This window comes from Cupressus sempervirens, chromosome 1 (genome assembly GCF_028749045.1).
Source record: "Cupressus sempervirens isolate cs-2001-9-10 chromosome 1, ASM2874904v1, whole genome shotgun sequence".
NCBI lineage: Eukaryota > Viridiplantae > Streptophyta > Pinopsida > Cupressales > Cupressaceae > Cupressus > Cupressus sempervirens.
This window is the reverse complement of record NC_143118.1, coordinates 199,785,625-199,804,014: the sequence shown is the minus strand read 5'-3', so window position 1 is coordinate 199,804,014 and position 18,390 is coordinate 199,785,625. Positions and strand designations below refer to the sequence as shown.

The 18,390-nt window shown below is 29.4% G+C and overlaps 1 protein-coding gene across 3 annotated transcripts in view; it reads right to left on the bottom strand.

The window, feature by feature from the left end:
- LOC149576814 (calcineurin B-like protein 9) overlaps positions 1 to 18,390 on the bottom strand; it is a 212,875-nt gene that overhangs the window by 171,464 nt on the left and 23,021 nt on the right. The window contains exons 2-3 of one of the 3 annotated variants that reach the window (XM_089820154.1): positions 14,119 to 14,218; positions 2,529 to 2,682 (exon numbers count right to left, since the gene is read on the bottom strand). The exons of 1 other annotated variant lie outside the window; for it this stretch is intronic. In XM_089820154.1, the coding sequence (XP_089676280.1) occupies positions 2,529 to 2,664 (136 nt within the window). In that variant the 5' untranslated portion in view covers positions 2,665 to 2,682; positions 14,119 to 14,218. The remainder of the gene's footprint in view (positions 1 to 2,528; positions 2,683 to 14,118; positions 14,219 to 18,390) is intronic. One more of the 3 variants, XM_089820153.1, reaches the window with a different exon arrangement.

Genomic DNA, 18,390 nt, shown 5'->3' with positions numbered 1-18,390 from the left:
TAATGCATCTTTGGGTAACATCATATCTATTTCTACATTCTAAAACTAGTTCTAGGCAAAGTATTGATTCTAGAAAACTGGTAGCTTGCAACAATCCACTATTAGCTATCTTTTTAGTAATGGAACCGGGTTTGGCTTAGATAACCTAGACAACAACTTTTGTATGTCCTCATTAGCAATGAATGTATCCTTTAGTGTGGGAAAGAAACTGGTAAGGGAAGTGAAAAGCTTTTCTTTTGGTAACTTAGGGTGAGAACCAGCCATGGAAAAAAAACTCAACAATCATGTTGGAGAAACAAAAATGTACTTCCACAAACAATTTTGCTGCAGACGCCTATGACTCTATACAAGGGTGAGTATTTATCTTACTGCTGGTATCATAATGAAAAAGAAAACAACTTAGAAAATCCTTTAAACAAATACTTGCATCATGACTTGATATGGGAAGTACCGATTTGACAAGAGCATGAAATTCATTGATGAGAGTATTTGCCTTCACACATAACAAATATTTCCACCACACTTCGTACCAATCATTTATCATAAGGTGTCACTTTATCCTTTTTAGAAAGATTCTAATGCATTTCTGTATTGCCACTTGCTAATCTTTGTGAATGTTCTAGGCTCGTGAACTGAAACCTTGAACTATTTAGAAGTTTAGATTTCAAGTTCAAAGCCAATGATTATAGAAATTGAGGCACATGAAACCATAATCAACTTAATCAAATGGACATGGATGATGAACAATGCAGTTTGAAAGAAAATGATTGTTCAAAGTTCTGTTTCAAAAGTGTTGATAGTCAATGAATTTTATGTTAACACCGAGCCTAGGCGACCTTTTGGACAAGCTGGTTGAACTTGAACTTTGAACTTAATTAGTTCAAAGTTCAAGTTCAAGAAAAGAAAAAGATTTGCATTTATAGACCCTGCAAAAAAAGAAGCTAGTGAACTTGAACATTCGACTCAATTGAGTGAGTCGTTGAAAATCATCAAGCAAAATTATATGGGGTTTTTACATGGGTAACACATATGACGAGCTAATAGGAGGTTTCACTTGAAGTTTGTAGAGAAAATTAGCTTGTATGGTATTTTGTTTGAACTCATCTTCATTAAGCACTTTTCTAGGTTTATTACTGTATAAATGATTAAACATAGTAGACTAAGAGATTTTTTTCGCGATCATACTCTATATATGGAAAATATGTTACATCGCTTTGAATGAGTTTTTTAATGTTCTTACTAGGTTGTTTAACATTTTCATTTGTCACATATTGCTAGCAATGGTTGGACTAGTCTTAACAAGATACGGGGCCAATACCATATTTAATCTTGGTGTTGCTACAAATATTCCACATTCCTATGTTAGAGTCACACTTTCCACAAATTTGGTTTAGTTCAAGGGGGTTTTGTTCTCTCATTAGTTTTTTCAAGTCAAATTTCACTCCATAGCTATATGATTCTAATTTACTTTGCTCCCTTTCTCCCTTCTAGGCTCTTTGTCCAGTACAAAAAAAATCACAATGGATTTTCTCATTCACTTTGGTGGTAAATTATAGTAGATGGACATCCTTGTGGATATCAACAAATTTAGCTTGAGAGAACTTACCTTCTTCCCATTTGGTGACTTCCTAACTACAATTTAAGAAGATATTGGCATGAATCTTATCAAAATATTTGTTTGACACAATGTCAACCTTGACATTTATTCTATGTGTGTTCAGTATTTATACTTTCATTAGAAGTAATTATCGACAACATTGTGCATGTAGTTGATTACTCTTCCTCTTAAATGATTTTAATGATGTCACTTGTGACATTGACACTTAATTCATTGTATAGATAAGGAAATTGTAAACTTTTAAAATTCTCAAAGCCTTGATTAATTTTTATAGCCTATCATTAGTGTTGGTACATAGTTAATTGAGTGTTTGCTATTAACTATGTTGGCACATACTCAAGGTGAAGGGAAACTCTTTGAAACATAGATGCTAGCTAATTGAATTTACTATCACTTAATAATATTCTTATATTATTTTATTAATTAAAAATAATATATTTATATTATAAATGGTTTAGTTGAAAGCAATTTTAAGATTTGTAATTACTTTTGGACATGTTTTTAATATATGCATAATGTACATAAAGGTCATGAATTTTTAGGTACAACACATTTGTAAAAGGTCTTTAACATTAAGAGTTACATTGGATTCCTTTAGTGATAGGAGTTAATGGTATGAGAATTTACATTTTATTATTAGAGGGTTTACTTTTGGAGGATATGTATGCTCAACTATTCCATGATCCACCTGATTCCAACTATTCCAATTTTTTGTTGAATTCATCCTAATCAGGTGGATCATGGTATAGTTGGAATCAAAACATAGTGATTGACTTGAAATCACAATAAATTAATCTCTCAAAAGGAAATGTCATACTAATCTAAATAACAATGAGAAAGTGTCTTACTTTTCCTTGCACAAAACCATATATTAACAATGTTGGCATAGACAAATAAAAGAAAAACTTACAATTAGTCTCAGATGCAAGAGAAGCTAGCTCTTTGTAGTGGGGATGGTGTTTGTGAGAGATAACTTTACAAAAATCCTTGAAGATTGTAATCACCGGCTCTACACATGCTATCATTGGCAATATTATAATACCCATCGTTGGCACTAGATTCCCCTGTTGCACCACCCATTCATAATTCACTATAAGAAATTTGTGAAATCACTTACTCTTTTACAAAATAAAGAAGTGAAAAGATCTTTTAAAGTTCATAAATATGTAGGAAACGATGTTTCTAGGTCTGAAATAAGTAGCATACTACTTATGCAACTACACTTAACAATATGTTGTTAGAAGCATATAAAAGACACATACGAAACCAACCTTATTGTGTTTAGTGATTCCTCCCTTCTTTTTATTATAACTTATAGAAATCACATAATACACAAACCTAATATGTATAGACTATAAGGTGCACATACATGCACAATTCCCCTCTTTTTATTATAACATTTGCATGGTACATACACTATGAATGTTTATTGTGCTTACCTACTAAAATACCATACTCAGGTCCCTTCTTTTTATACATTATATGGAAGGTACATACTTCACAACGTAACCATGTTTAGCTTGAAAGATGCATATGCCCATACTTGCCTTTTTTTTAATACTATATGGTATGCATATACTTGCAACTCTCAAACAAGTGTTGCCTTTAAAACACACATACCCTTTACTTCTCCCTTTTTCATTACACTATATATAACACACATACTATGCAGCCTTTATTGTACTTAGCTTGTAAGCCATACACAATTGTACTCTAAAAAGTTCAATGCTAAATCACATACTCACCCACATTCCTCCCTCCTTTTCATTACATATATGAAAGCTATATTGTCCACAATCTTACCGTGTTAAGCTTAAAAGATACACATGCCCCTCACTTCTTTTAATTATTTGGAAGATACATATACCCCTCACTTCTTTTAATTATACCATATAGAAGGCCCATATTAGCATATAAGACACACATAACCGTACTCTCCCTTCTTTTCACTTCTTTTAACTATACCATATAGAAGACCCATATTAGCATATAAGATAGACATAACCATACTCTCCCTTCTTTTCATTACTACATATAGAAGATACACCATGCAATCTTGACTGTACTTAGCTTGCAAGACACACACACACACACACTCATACTCCTCACTTCCTTTCATTATAATACATAGAAAACTCATACTTTACAAACTTGACCATGCTTAACCTGTATAGATATCCATACTCCTCCACTCTTATCGTGTATGTATATGCATGCATATCCTTAGTCCTCCCCTCTTATCATATAGTGATGTATATACTCTACAAACTTGACTAGGCCCAGCCTATAAGGCAGGCATAAGTTTATACTCTTCTTTTGGTAATCGTAATGTTATTGTACTTAGTTTCTAATATCAACTCTGTTAATCTATTCCCTTAGGGCCCGTTTCACAATGGGAATACAAGAAGAATAGGCATATGTAAATTCTTAAAATTTTGAATTCTTCATTTGGATGCACCAAATCAGAATTGGAATACGTATTCTAATTTTGGCCCAAAAATGATGTTTTGCAATTCCACTCAGATAGGTGTTATTGGAATACGTATTCCTATTCCATTTTTATTTATTTTAGAAAACATAAATTTTGGGGTCCGCAAATTCCCCATCAAATATTGGCTGAACCAAATGGAGAATAGGAATACGCAGCCCCATTTTCTATTCCAGAATACGTATTCCAGAATAGCTATTCCTATCCCCCTATTCTTATTTCCACAACCAAATGGGCCGTTAAGGTTTTGAATCACACTCTTTTCTATTCTCTCATCTTGCTCTCTTATTTCCATGATAATATTTAATCTGAAATAACCTTCACACACAATAGATATGAAAAAGTAAGAATAATAGTCTTCCCTTCTTTTCATTGTAACATATAAATGACACATTGCAAAACTTAATCCGTAAACTACACATACCCATACATCCCAACTGTACTTGAAAGTTGAAACTTATAAAACACAGATGTCCATACTCTTGTCTTGACATCTCACTCAAAACATTAACATAAAAAAATTCTATTATCTATTTTTTTTTTATCCAATATAATATTTGTTCAACACTATTTGTTAAATTTTCTATTTAAGAAAAAAACAAATATGCAGAAATTAAATTTGGCAGATTTCCTCAACCTTATCAGAAACAATAATGTAGAAAAATAAGAAATGAAAAGAATGACATGGCTAAACAGAGAATTACCAAAAAATCACCACAACTGAGAAAAGTTACACACACATCTACACACATACACATACACACACAAATATATATATATATATATATATATATATATATATATATATATATATATATATATATATATATATATATATATATATATATATATATATATATATATATATATATATATATATATATATATATATATATATATATATCACTTAAAATTAAAAGTAAGAAAGTTACACAATTTTACAAAAAAAAGTAACAAAGGTCTGATTTATAAAATATTTACATATTGTTATAGAAATAAAAAACATTCTGTTGAGGAGTTTCAACATGAGATCTGCTTGCCATGGTCTAGTCTTTAATATTTGCTACTTTAAATTTTGATACAAATGTTTTAGCTGATAGACTATTGGTGGGAACTTTGTTCCCAGAAATTGATTTTTTGACATAAAAGTTGTTAGTTGGCTAGAAAAGTTGTCAGTTTGGTCAGAAAATTGTAAATCTTTCTCGTTAATTATGTACCAACTAATTTCTTTTATCTCACTCCACTTTTAACTCTTGTTTCGATATTTATTAGTTGTTATCTTTACTTTTAACTATTTTTTTTTTCTTTTCTATTTATTAAAAAAATTAATTACTTGTTATATCCACATTAGCGCATGTTGTGATCTCTATTTATTTAACTTTTGATTTTTAAAATTGATTTAGATTTTAATTTTTTTTTATTAGTTTAGTTTTTTCTTTAAATATTATTTTTTAGTTTTTATAATTTATTTAGTCAATAGAATATTTGTTAGAGACTTATTTTTTCATATTATTTTTATGTATTTCTCTTATTAATTTTTCATAATAGATTTTTAAATGGGATTTTAAAAAAATATTTGATAAATTGAATGTAAATAAATAATTTGTTTGTCATTTGGGATTTTTCACAGATACTCTACTTTTTTTGCTTGGTTTGCCATTATTTTTTATTAGTTTAGTTTTTTCTTTAAATGTTGTTTTTTAGTTTTTATAATTTATTTAATCAATAGAATATTTGTTAGAGACGTTAATTTTTCATATTATTTTTATGTATTTCTCTTATTAATTTTTCATAATAGAATTTTTAATGAGATTTTAAAAATATTTGATAGATTGCTTTCCCTTTTCTATTTATTTAAAAAATAATTACTTGTGATCTCCACATTAGCTCATGTTGTGATATCTATTTATTTAACTTTTAATTTTTAAAATTGATTTAGATATTAATTTAATTTTTTTTATTAGTTTAGTTTTTTCTTTAAATATGATTTTTTTAGTTTCTATAATTCATTTACTCAATAGAATATTTGTTAGAGGTGTTGCAATTTTTTCACATTATTTTTTTGTATTTCTCTTATTTATTTTTCATAATAGATTTTTTGATGAGGTTTTTTAAAATGATTTTTTTAATATTTGATAAATTAAATTTAAATAAATAATATTTATTAATCTATTTAAAATATTTTAGTAAATATTATTTTATTTAAATTGAAAGTTATTAATAATCTAATTTGTTCACATAAGATTATATTTTAAATCTACACTTTTAACTATATTTTTTTCTTTTCTTATTTATTTAAAAAATAATTATTTGTCATCTCCAATTAGCTCATGTTGTGATTTCTATTTATTTAACTTTTAAAATTGATTTAATTTTTAGTTTTTAAATTATTTAAATTAATTTTTTATATTAGTTTAGTTTTCTGTTTAAATATTATTTTTAAGTTTCTATAATTATTTAGTAAATAGACTTTGTTAGAGACGTTACTTTTTCATATTATTTTTTAATTTTTCTCTTATTAATTTTTGATAATAGATTTTTTTATGAGATTTTTTAAAATATTTTTTTTTTCATATTTGATAAGTTGAATTTAAATAAATTATATTTATTAATCTATTTAAAATATTTTAATAAATATTATATTGTTTGAATTGAAATTATTAATAATCTAATTTATTTACATAAGATTATATTTTAAAAATTAATTTTATTATGGAGCACCTATCAGCTTATCATTGTAAGCAAAAAAGCTAGTTTTGTATTTATCTCATTTTTTTATTCATTTGGATAGATTTATTTAAGGGGCAAGCCTTAAAAAATAATGCATTTGACTAGAACTCTCATAAATTCAACATGACGTTGCAATCTGATATTAACTTGACGTGAATATTATCTCTAAGTATCCATAATCCATCGATGACTATTCATTTAGAATGTCTTTGTTATCTTAAATACTTTATTCTAATTAGATATGTTCGATATGTTTTTAAAAAAAAAAAAAAGTGGGGTAGAAATTTATTCAATCAAATCCAAATTATAGAGCAAAGGACAAGGTCCACAACAACACTACATAATCCTGTCTTCCAATAACAACTGCTCAATGATCTCACAATACTTAGTAGGTCACTCATCCCTACCACTAATATCCCACCTAACCACATTATCTAAAGCCCACTTTTCCAAACAATCCGCCACTTTGTTCCATTCGTGAGGGATATGACGAAAGGAGACAGAGTCCAAGGAACTACAAAGACTTAGAATTTGTCTAGACAAAGAGGCTAGTTGCCAACCAAAATCCTCCAAACTCTAGTTATTCAGCATATCCACAACAATCTTAGAATCAAACTCACAAATATCTTCTTCCACCCTAAAGAGAATTCACGCTCAACAAAAATCTTAATAGCCAGGGCCTCCATCAGATTATTAGAATGTTGACCCTTGTAAATAGAGAAGAGAAAAACCACACCACCATCATTACCTCTACCTATAGCCCCAATACCAGCATGACTAGGGTTCTCCCAAGAAGAACCATCCATATTAATGTTCAAGATCCCAGCCGAGGAAGGAGTCCACCTCCCATCCCGACAAACCCGTTGCTTAACATGGTGAGGTCTTTTTCCAAGAGTGCATCCTTGACAGTTATTCCCCACGTTCAGATTCCTCACAATAACTTGATCACTAGGATCTATAGTTAAAGACATATCACACTTTGCAAAAATAGTCTCCTGAAGCCTACTAAGAATCATCTTCCACAATTGAAATCTTCCTAATTTGGAGTCATAAAAAATTCTACGGTTCCTTTCCAGCCAAAGGTTCTAGAGAATGAAAATCAGCCCAACTGTCCAGGCAACCTACAAGAAAGAAGTCTTCGCTGGAGGTATGCCCAAGCTCTCCCAAAAATCAATTAGAGAGGTAGCATGAATACAGCCATGACACCAAGCCTCCCACCATCTATGCCATATCTCTCTCAAAAAAGGGCAAAGAAAAAACAAGTGGGAGGCACACTCCTCATTGTGTGAACAAAGGAAGCAAATAGAAGGTCCCTGAAAACCTCGTTTGTGAAGATTGTCCCAAGTGAGGCATTTCTTCTAGGCCAACAATCGTAAGAAAAAAATACATTTGAGCCAAGAAAAGTTGCTCCAAACCTTCTTCCACCATTGCACTTCAGCTAGAGCATGTAAGTTCCTATCAAGTATAGCATAGCCTTGAGCCACAATAAATTTATCCTTTGGGCTAGGACTCCAAGCCAAAATGTCTCTCCCATTAAGGGAGCTACAAAACCTATTCTCCAAAGCTTTAGAAAGAAGGGCATGATCCTCATCAGAGCCACCCATAGGCCAACAATCAACACCAAGAAAGTACTTATGGGTAAGAATCTTGGCCCAATCTTGATCCTAATTGTTGCACCATCGCCAGTACAACTTGGCAACCAAAGCCATGACAACAAGAGTCATCGATCTAAGACCAAGGTCTCCAACATGCTTCGACCTACACACAGACTCCCACTTGACCAAGCACCACTTCGAAGATAGAAGGTTGTCAAACCAAAGGAATTGCCGAGATAAAGCATCAAAGTTCCTCACAAAATTAGAGGGGGGGACCTGAACACAACACCTATAAATGGGGAGAGACTACACCATAGTCTTTAGCAGAACCACTCTCCTAGCAGAAGATAACTATCTGTAAGTCCAATGACTAACCTTACTCTAGAATTTATCCAAAATCCCTTGCCAATAGCCCCTCCTTTGAGATCCCAAGGACAAAGGGACCCAAGGTACATCAAAGGAAGGGAATCAATTTGAAATCTAAGAATTCTAGCAATCCTACTTTGAATAAGTTGAGGAGTATTAAAGAAATAAATAGAAGACTTATCATCATTAATTCTCTGACTTGAGGCTTTCAAATAGGTATCCAAAGCTTGCCTGATATTCACTACCATATTCGATATATTTTTATTATTTATATTTATTTAATTATTTTAAATAATAACAAGAAATGTCAAATTAGATTAAGTTTAATTTTAAAACTATATTTTTATAATATTTTTTAATAATTTAATCAATATAGTTTCACAATATTTTTCACTATAATTTAAGAAATGACAAAGTAAACTTTATTTAATTTGAAAAATATATTTTTTGTAATATTTTAATCATATACATTAGTTAGCTTCATTCATTTTATATATTTTAGCTAATAGGCTATATGTTGGAACTTTGTTCCCGTAAAATTACTTTTTTGGTTGGAAAATTGTCAACCCTTCTCGTTAATTATTTTTTGACTAGTTTTATCTCACTCCAACTTTAACTCTTATTTTTTTCCTTATTTATTTAATTTAATTAGCTATTATCTACATTGTTAACTCTTGTTTTTTCTTATTTATTTATTTATCTTCATTTTTAACTCTTGTATTTAATTTATAAATTAATTTATCTATACTTTTAACTTCTTTTTTTTTTTAAATTTAGAAAATTAATTAGTTGTTATCTTTTAGCCAATAGGCTATGTGTGAACGTTGTTCCCATAAAATTACTTTTTTGGCCAGAAAATTGTTAGCTTTTGACCAGAAAACTATTAGCCCTTGCCATTAATTATTTTTTTATTAGTTTTATCTCACTCCAACTTTAACTCTTATTTTTTCTCCTATTTATATAATTTAATTAGCTATTATCTACACTATTAACTCTTGGTTTTTTTCATATTTATTTATTTATCTTCATTTTTAACTCTTATATTTAATTTATAAATTAATTTATCTATACTTTTAACTTTTTTTTTTTTCTACTTATTTAGAAAATTAATTAGTTGTTCTCTCCACTTTTAACTCATATTTTTCTTTCTTTTTATTTAATTTTGATTTTTAAAATTGATTGAAGTTTTTGTTTTTAAATTATTTAAATTAGTTTAGTTTTGTTACTTTAAATATTGCTTTTTACTTTAGCTAGTAGAATCTTTGTGGGTGGAGTTCCTATTTTTTTATTATATTTTTAAATATTTCTCATATTAATTTATATATTAATACACTGTTAAGTCTTAATTTTTTTAAAAAAAAAATTTATCTTCATTTTTAACTCTTGTATTTAATTTATAAATTAATTTATCTATACTTTAAATTTTTTATTTATTTATTTAAAAAATTAATTAGTTGTTATCTCCACTTTTAACTCATGTTTTTCTTTCTTTTTATTTAATTTTGATTTTTAAAATTGATTGAAGTTTTAGTTATTAAATTATTTTAATTAGTTTAGTTTTTTTTTAGTTTAAATATTAATTTTTAGTTTAGCCAATAGGATATTTGTGGGAGTTCATTTTTTTTTTCTATTTCTCATATTAATTTTTTAGTTTTTTTAAAAATAAATATTTTATTCATAGATTTAAACTAATAGACTTTAAATTAGTTAAATTTTTAGTTTTTATAATTATTTGATAAAGTTTTAGTTTTTAAATTAGTTTAGTTTTTTCACTTTAAATATTGATTTTGAGTTTAGCGAATAGGATTAATGACTAGGATATTTGTATGATTAAAGTTTTAATTTTTAAATTGTTTTAATTTATTTTTTAAATTAGTACAATTTTTTATTTAAATATTGATTTTTAGTTTAGCCAATATGATATTTGTGGAAGTTGTTATTTTTTAATATTTTTAATTTTAATTTTTCATAATAGTTTTTTTTACTAAGATTATTTTCAAATAATTTTTTTCATATATTTAAGTTGGTAGATTTTAAATTAGTTTAATTTTTTATTTTTTAAAATGATTTTATTTATATATTTAAGCTAATAGACTTTGGACGTGGTTATCCTCCCTACAAATTGGACCATTGACTAAATTTCAAAAAAATGAAAACACAATGATTTTTTTTTTCAAATTTTAGCATTTGATCTTCATGATCTATATATTTTGTGATCGAAAACAACAAATTTTTTGAGAAAATTTTGTTGTGTTTTTGTGAATTTGAAAAAGAATCATGTTTAACTTTTTTTTTTTGTTTGTCTTTGATGCATTTTGTTTAGAGATTAGCTAGCACCGTAGACTTTAAATTTATAAGTAGGAGATATTTTTCCACAGCAAGTTAAATTATGATATTATTATGAGGGTTTAACTATGTAGTTTTTGATCAAATTCATTGACTCATGTTTAATGAGTAGTGATTTACAAGAATCCATCTCTCCTGATAATAAATAGAATACTTAGCAGTCATTGGATCTAGGTGATGCCCACAAAGGTGAAGCGTCTGGACTTCCCTTAGTTTAGTTTTTAGTTTTTATAATTATTTCAGTTTATATATTTTGCTCCACTTTATACGTGTTTTTTTTTCATATTTTTTCTTATTAGTTTTTCGTGGGAATATTTTCTAGATGATAATTTATTAGTATACAATAAATTAAATAAATATTATTTATTTTATTTATTACAAAATTAAGTTTTATTTTACTTAAAGTAAACACCTATTTGCTCATCATTGCAAGCACAAAAGCTTGTGACTACTAGTTAGTACAATTATCATCGCCAATGCTTCTATCTAAATTAAATTACCTTGCTTGATAACTAAATAAATATGAAAAATATGTACTTATTATTTATATTTATTCAATTAGCCTAAATAATAAATTATGTAGCTTTAGTGAACTAAACTTCATTTCATTTGGAATGTTTAGTTATAATATTTTCTTTAACTTTTAAAATATATTTAAATATTATTTTTAATTGTTTATATTAATATGTATTTTAATATGTTGACACATAATTCTTATTTTTAAATATTTTTTCAAATTTTCTTCTAAAATTGTGAGAGTGGATGCTTCTTTTGGGATTAACAATGGCATGCATAAATTTGTTTTTCACTTGCATAATTTTAAAATTATTAATGGTGATTAAATTTATTTTTAATTAAATATTAAATGTCATTTGTATTAATTTAAATTATTTAGATAATGATATTAGTAAAAATAATTAATAATTACAAATATCCTTAACATCTATTCGTCTATATTCAGCTTATTTTACATGATAAATATTTTAATAGAATAATAAAATGATAAGATTGAAGTAGGAAACAAATGAATATCCAAACACAATGAATGTAGTAAATATCAAATATGTAAATACACATAAAATAGATTCAACAAGTGCCACATAGTGGCAAGTACTTTATGATTATTTGAATTAATAGATTGTTAATTTTTTAATATAGTACAGAGAGGTTCAAGGGATAAGTTGATAGCATAATTTAAGAAAACTATCATTGTATGAAATTGCATAGTATAGTAAAGGGTTAAACATATATTTTCCTGATGATAAATACTCTGTTCCGATCTGGTTTTATCGATTGAGATATAGATAGAAATCTACTCGTGGTATCTGAATCAAAAGGTATATTCTACCCCAACATACAACCCTTCTTTCTTGGTTCTACTCAAATATGTGACCAGAGAAATGGATATAGGAGAGTATCAATCATGTCAAAATTTTCTCTTGGCTTAAACAAACACCACTAAGCTTTTACTTGGTGTGTGTTGTTCAATCTGGAGCCCACCTCCATCACATCCAATTTTATTAATTTATTTACTTTTGTTCTTATATATATTTAGTGTAGTATTTTATATTATATTTTTATTATAAAGTAATTTGTATATGTGATAACATTTCCAAATTAATAATTTAAAATAAGTTATAAATCAAAATAAAAATCAAATAGTTTTATTAACTTTACAACTTATTTTGGTAGCCAATTGTATGAGATGTTAATAAGCATAGGAATCGTTCCAAAGGTTTCAGATAAATAAATGGAATCTATTTCTTATCTGATTATTAATTCTTTTTAATAGAATACATATTCTTGGTTCTTGGTTCTGTCATTTTCTCATTCAGGGTCTGCCAATCAGGAAATTGAAAGAGAAAGTAGAAGAAATGCACCAACAGGAACCTTCTCAATAGTATCAAAAGCTAAGTGTGTGTCTATGGTTATATATTTACAAACCTTTCCAATAGTTTGGATTGGGAACACTTTGTTGTGTGTGAGTTTTTTTTTTTTAATTCTTCAAAAAGAAATTCAACATGGGCAACTGATACAATAAATAGAAAAAATGAAGAAATTTTTGATAAGTCTTATATTCGTGTTAATTACTGTTAAACTTTTTATGTTTTTTAAAAAAAAATTATATTGTACAATATTTGTACTCAACATCATTTAAATGTCTAGTATTTCATTTTGTATTACTTCTATGCATATATAATTTAAAACCCCTTCTAATACAATGCACCTAATGTACTGCACCTAATTAAGCCAATAATTATGATTTATGTATTATTCCTATTGTGATAAGGATTGCATAGAAGGAATTAATAGCATCTAAATGATTTCACAACAAGTCAAATTGTGATATTGCTATCAGGATTTAACTGTGTAGTTATCGAGTCAAACTCATTGACCCATGCATCATGACTAGTGATTCACACATGAATCCATCTCTCATGAAGTATTGGGATGGGTGACCTTCATGTGTGAATCACTACTCATGATAAATGGGCGAATGAGATTGACTCAAAAACTTCACAGTTAAGTCCTAATAGCATTATCACAAATTGACTTGCTGTGGAAAATATCTCCTACTTATCAATTGATGAGCTTAAGGGGCTTTCTAATGAATGGTTCATAAGGCACAACACTTGGTGAAGGTTTTGCAAGTGGGGTTGCAAGTAGAGTGGTTTTAACCATAGAGGGAACTCTATAGTTAAGCATGCTCAAGTTGGAGTAGCACTGGGACGGGTGAGCTCCTAAGAAGTCTCAGTGCTTCACCTATATGAGGATCACCTAAATCCAAATGATTGTTAAGTGTTCCATTTATTCTATGAGAGATGAATTCATGTGTGAATCTCTACTCATGATTTATGGATCAATAAATTTGATTTAAAAACTACACAATTAAATCATGATAGCAATATCACAACATAAACATTATTAAATTCTAAAACAATCAAAGTAATACACCTATACCCAAGATTCGTTACCTTAGTCCTGCAAACTGTTAAAGGTTGCGGTCTTGCCTCTTACTTCCCTGCTCCAAAATCACTACTTTTAGCTGAAGCTTCCTTTTGTTTCTCCTAATTTCTTAATTGAGACGTTCCACAAACATCCAAAAATTAGGCCTTGCATTGTATGGTAGACTGTTCGTAAAAGTTCTAGAATGCCAAAAATGTTAGATATAAGATTACCAATGACATCAACATCTACTAATTAAAAAGAGTGGAAGAAAGCACGAACCCACCTGTTTATCCAAGAAAGGGTCAACATCCATTTTCGTTTAAAACTATGTTTCATTTTGGTTGTCTCTTTAAATCTATGGCTTGCGAATTCTAATATTGTTGCTTTCAGCTTTCTATTGATTGTCGTGTTCTAATGCAGCATTAGAAGCCATAGTGCTTTGTTGTTTAGCAGGCTTTATTATCTTATCCTTACTGATTTGTAGATAAATATTTTAATGTATCATTAAAAAACAATTGATCATATCATGTTCAATGAAACAAATGATTAAGAAACAAATTATACACATACATCAAATTTTCTTATTCTAATGGAGCCTTAGACCTGTTTGTTTCTCACCATCATTCTTTGTTTTTCTTTTAAGCTTTTTCCTTTTTTCTTTGTAGATAAAGAATACCCATCAACGCTTTATAAAAAAATGGATCATCACATTCAATCAAGCAAATGACTAAGAAACAAATCATAAACTTACATTAATTTCATATAGATCATGCATATCTTAAATATAATTATTTAAAAGATGTTTAATAATATCAATTTAATAAAATTAAATAAATATTCACTTATTATGTGAATAATCATCAAATTTATGTTTTTTTTTAAAAGTTTATAAAATTACAATTGACTAATAATTATCATTATGATTACACCACTCCACGCTGTAAATTTACAAACGATATCAAATAATGACTAAAAAAAGTGTCAAATAATCAACTTCAAATTCTAAGAATCTCAATAAAATTTGATGGTTTAAAAAAAAATAGACACTACACTTCTAAACGTGTCAAGACATTGGTTTTCTGTTGATCTATATATATGATTTTGGCATCTACCTTTTCTTACATGTTTCAAAAAGATTAATGTGATATAGGCATCTATTTTGTTTTTCTTACAATTCCATTAACCTAATTTGATTAAGAGGATTGAATAGTAATAATATACAAATTCAAATTTGAAAATGTTTGACTAGCATGGAGAAATGTAAAACTTGTTTTAACTTTGCATTAAGTTTTGAACCTGATGAGTCAAAATGTGATAAAATGTTCAAATGGGATGCCTTTATTTATCTTTCAAAATTCAATCTACAACTACATTTTGTTACAAATGTTCAGTTTTACCTTCCATATTTCAACCAGAACACCTTTTAAATCATGTCTACTTAATTCCTTGCACATTGAGATGACTGGGGACACCGCAAAATTGGAATGTTTCCAAGCAAATTTCATAGCAACGGGCATAGCTACTTCAAAATGTGTATAATTTCTATAAAATTCAAAAGGATAAAAAAATGCTTCTTAGCCAAAGCTTTACAGAAAATAATACATCTTGAGCTACATGGGTATATATGACAAATTCTATATGTAAAAATTGTACAGGTAACAAAAAAATCCAGACATGTTGATACTTTTGTTCTGATTCAGAAGAAGAATGCTGAACTATGAAATTCAGTTCAAGAACCTACTTGATATCTAAGGCTAAAGGTCATTCGGCTCTGTTTATATCTAAACTCCACATTTCTATCCATGGATGGCAAGACAATGAATAATTTTTTGGCTTCTTCTCTAGAGGTACATAGCTTCTACCTTGGGATCTGCCTCTAGAATCTATACTTCTCAATGCCTTTTTTACATGCAAAGGTCATGGGAAGTTTTACTATCATCAATCATTTCATGTTTTGTGTGCAATTCACCTAAGTCATTTCTCTTCTTTCTCTCTGTGAACCCAAGATACAATTTCGATTGTTTTAAATCTCACATCAGAAAATTGTATGCACGTAACCCACCTCCTTTTGCAATCTTGGAGGATCTCCTAGAAGTTTCTGAACCATTAACTGTAGCCATATTCTTATCTCTTCCTCACAACCACTTGAAACCCTTTTTGAAAGACTGAATAAAAGCATTGAGGTCCTCTGAATTATTGCCATGAGATGTTAAAGAAGTGGAAGCCATTTCTTGCTCCTCAAAATCTAGTGCTCTGCGCTCTAAAAAAGTTCTCAATAAGATTAGGGAATGGAGAGAAATGTGTTGGAAATTGAACATTGAGAGCCTGTAGGTTGTCCTCGAGCCCTACGCCCATCTACCTTGTCAGCTTGTTTCCCGCAAGCATCCATGGACGACAGACATTTATTTTGGTAGGTGATTTTGAAATTTGAACGTTGAGAGGGAAAATGGAATATGACAAAAGGAATGTTTTCTACATTCATTCATTCAAAAAGAGAGTCAGTTCAGCAAAGAAGAGAAGATAGAAGTTGCAGAGCAGAGCGAAGCAAAAAGAAAGAGATCAACAGATCCAGTTGGCAAGTGTTTCCCTTATTCACTCTGTAAGTTTTCTATTGTTGGTTTTGTCCTATTGAAGCAGTGATTGCTCCAGGCACCATTGTATGCAACCATTAGAGCTGCAAGTTTAAAGTTCATTGAAGTTTGAAGTTTTACTAGTTTAGGGTTATTTTAGGGGTTTCTGGTTGAAGCTGAATGTTCTCAGATTTTGTAATGTTTTTAATCAAAGTTGAATAGAAAGCAAGCAAGCATACTTGAATCTATTTCTCTTCCTCTATTCATTGCATTTGAGAAGTTTTTTTAGAAGCTTCAAGCTTTGGCTCTCTGGTTTTAATGGTGGAAATATTTACGTTGAAATTTCTCTAAGTTATAATTTTTTCAGTTTGAGCCAAGCTCACTCGGCATCCATTGTTGCCAAGCATTTCCCTTTGTGTGCCAAGCTTACTCGGCTTCTTCTTGTGCCAAGCTAACTTGGCACCTACTGTCTGTCACTCGACACCTTCACGTGCCAAGCAAATTGCCACTCGGCTCCTTAAGGTGCTGAGAAAACTGGCACTCGGCAATAGTTAGTGCTAAGTGAATTTAAAGTTGTGATTTATTTCTCACATAGCATTAGAGCTTTGAGGCCCCGCATCCACAGTGAGTTAGGGCATTTATTTTCTTGGGATATTTGACATGGCAGTAGATACAAGAAAGATATGGCAGCAACCATCATCTTTTAATGGGCAAAATTATGATAGATGGGCAAAGAAGATGAAAACCATTATAGTTGCAAATGATATATGGGAGTTTATTATAAATGGGTTCAATGATGTGAAAGATCCAACTCAGTATGCTGCCCTCACAAATGCACAAAAGATTCATTTGAAAGAGTCAAGGAGGAAAGATGCAAAGGCATTAAGTTTGATTGAAACAACAATGACAGAGACAATATTCCTCAAGATTGGAGCAGCAAATTATGCAAAGGAAGCATGTGATATCCTTGAGACGAACTTCAAGGGGACTGATAAAGTCCGTACAATAAAGCTATAGAATATAAGGAGGGAGTTTGAGAACCTTCAGATGAAGGAAAATGAATCAGTTGCAAATTTCAGTATAAGGACCTCCAATGTGATTAATCAACTGAAATCAAATGGAGAAGACTATCAAGAGCAGAGGATAGTGGAAAAGATATTGAGGAGTTTACCTCATAAATATGACAATTTGGTCATGACCATAGAAGAGGCAAAAGACCTCACTGTTTTGACAATGGATGAGTTGATGGGTACTCTTCAAACCCATGAGCATAGGATCAACAGATCTGCATCTTCTTCTTCCCAAGAGCAAGCATTCAAGGCTCAGTCAAATCCAAGAGGAAGGGGGAGAGGAAGAAATGGCTCAGGTAGAAACTCCAGAGGTAGAGGCCGAGGAAATGGAGGACAAAGAAATGCTGCAGTAGAAAGCTTAGGAAGAGCAGATGGAGCAAGTAGCTCACAAAATACTTCAAGAGGAGGTAAGAAAAACTTCAACTCAAATAGGAGTAATGTAGAATGCTACTACTATCATAAATATGGGCATTATGAAAGTGAATGCTGGAAGAAACAAAATGATCAGTTAGGACAAGCAAATGTGGCTGATGTGAACATGGGAAGTGGAAACAATGCCACTGCCTTCATCATGTGTAATGTTGGTGAAGAAGGAAGCCCCGAGGTTTGGTACCTCGACAATGGATGTAACAACCACATGAGTGGTAATGAAACCTTG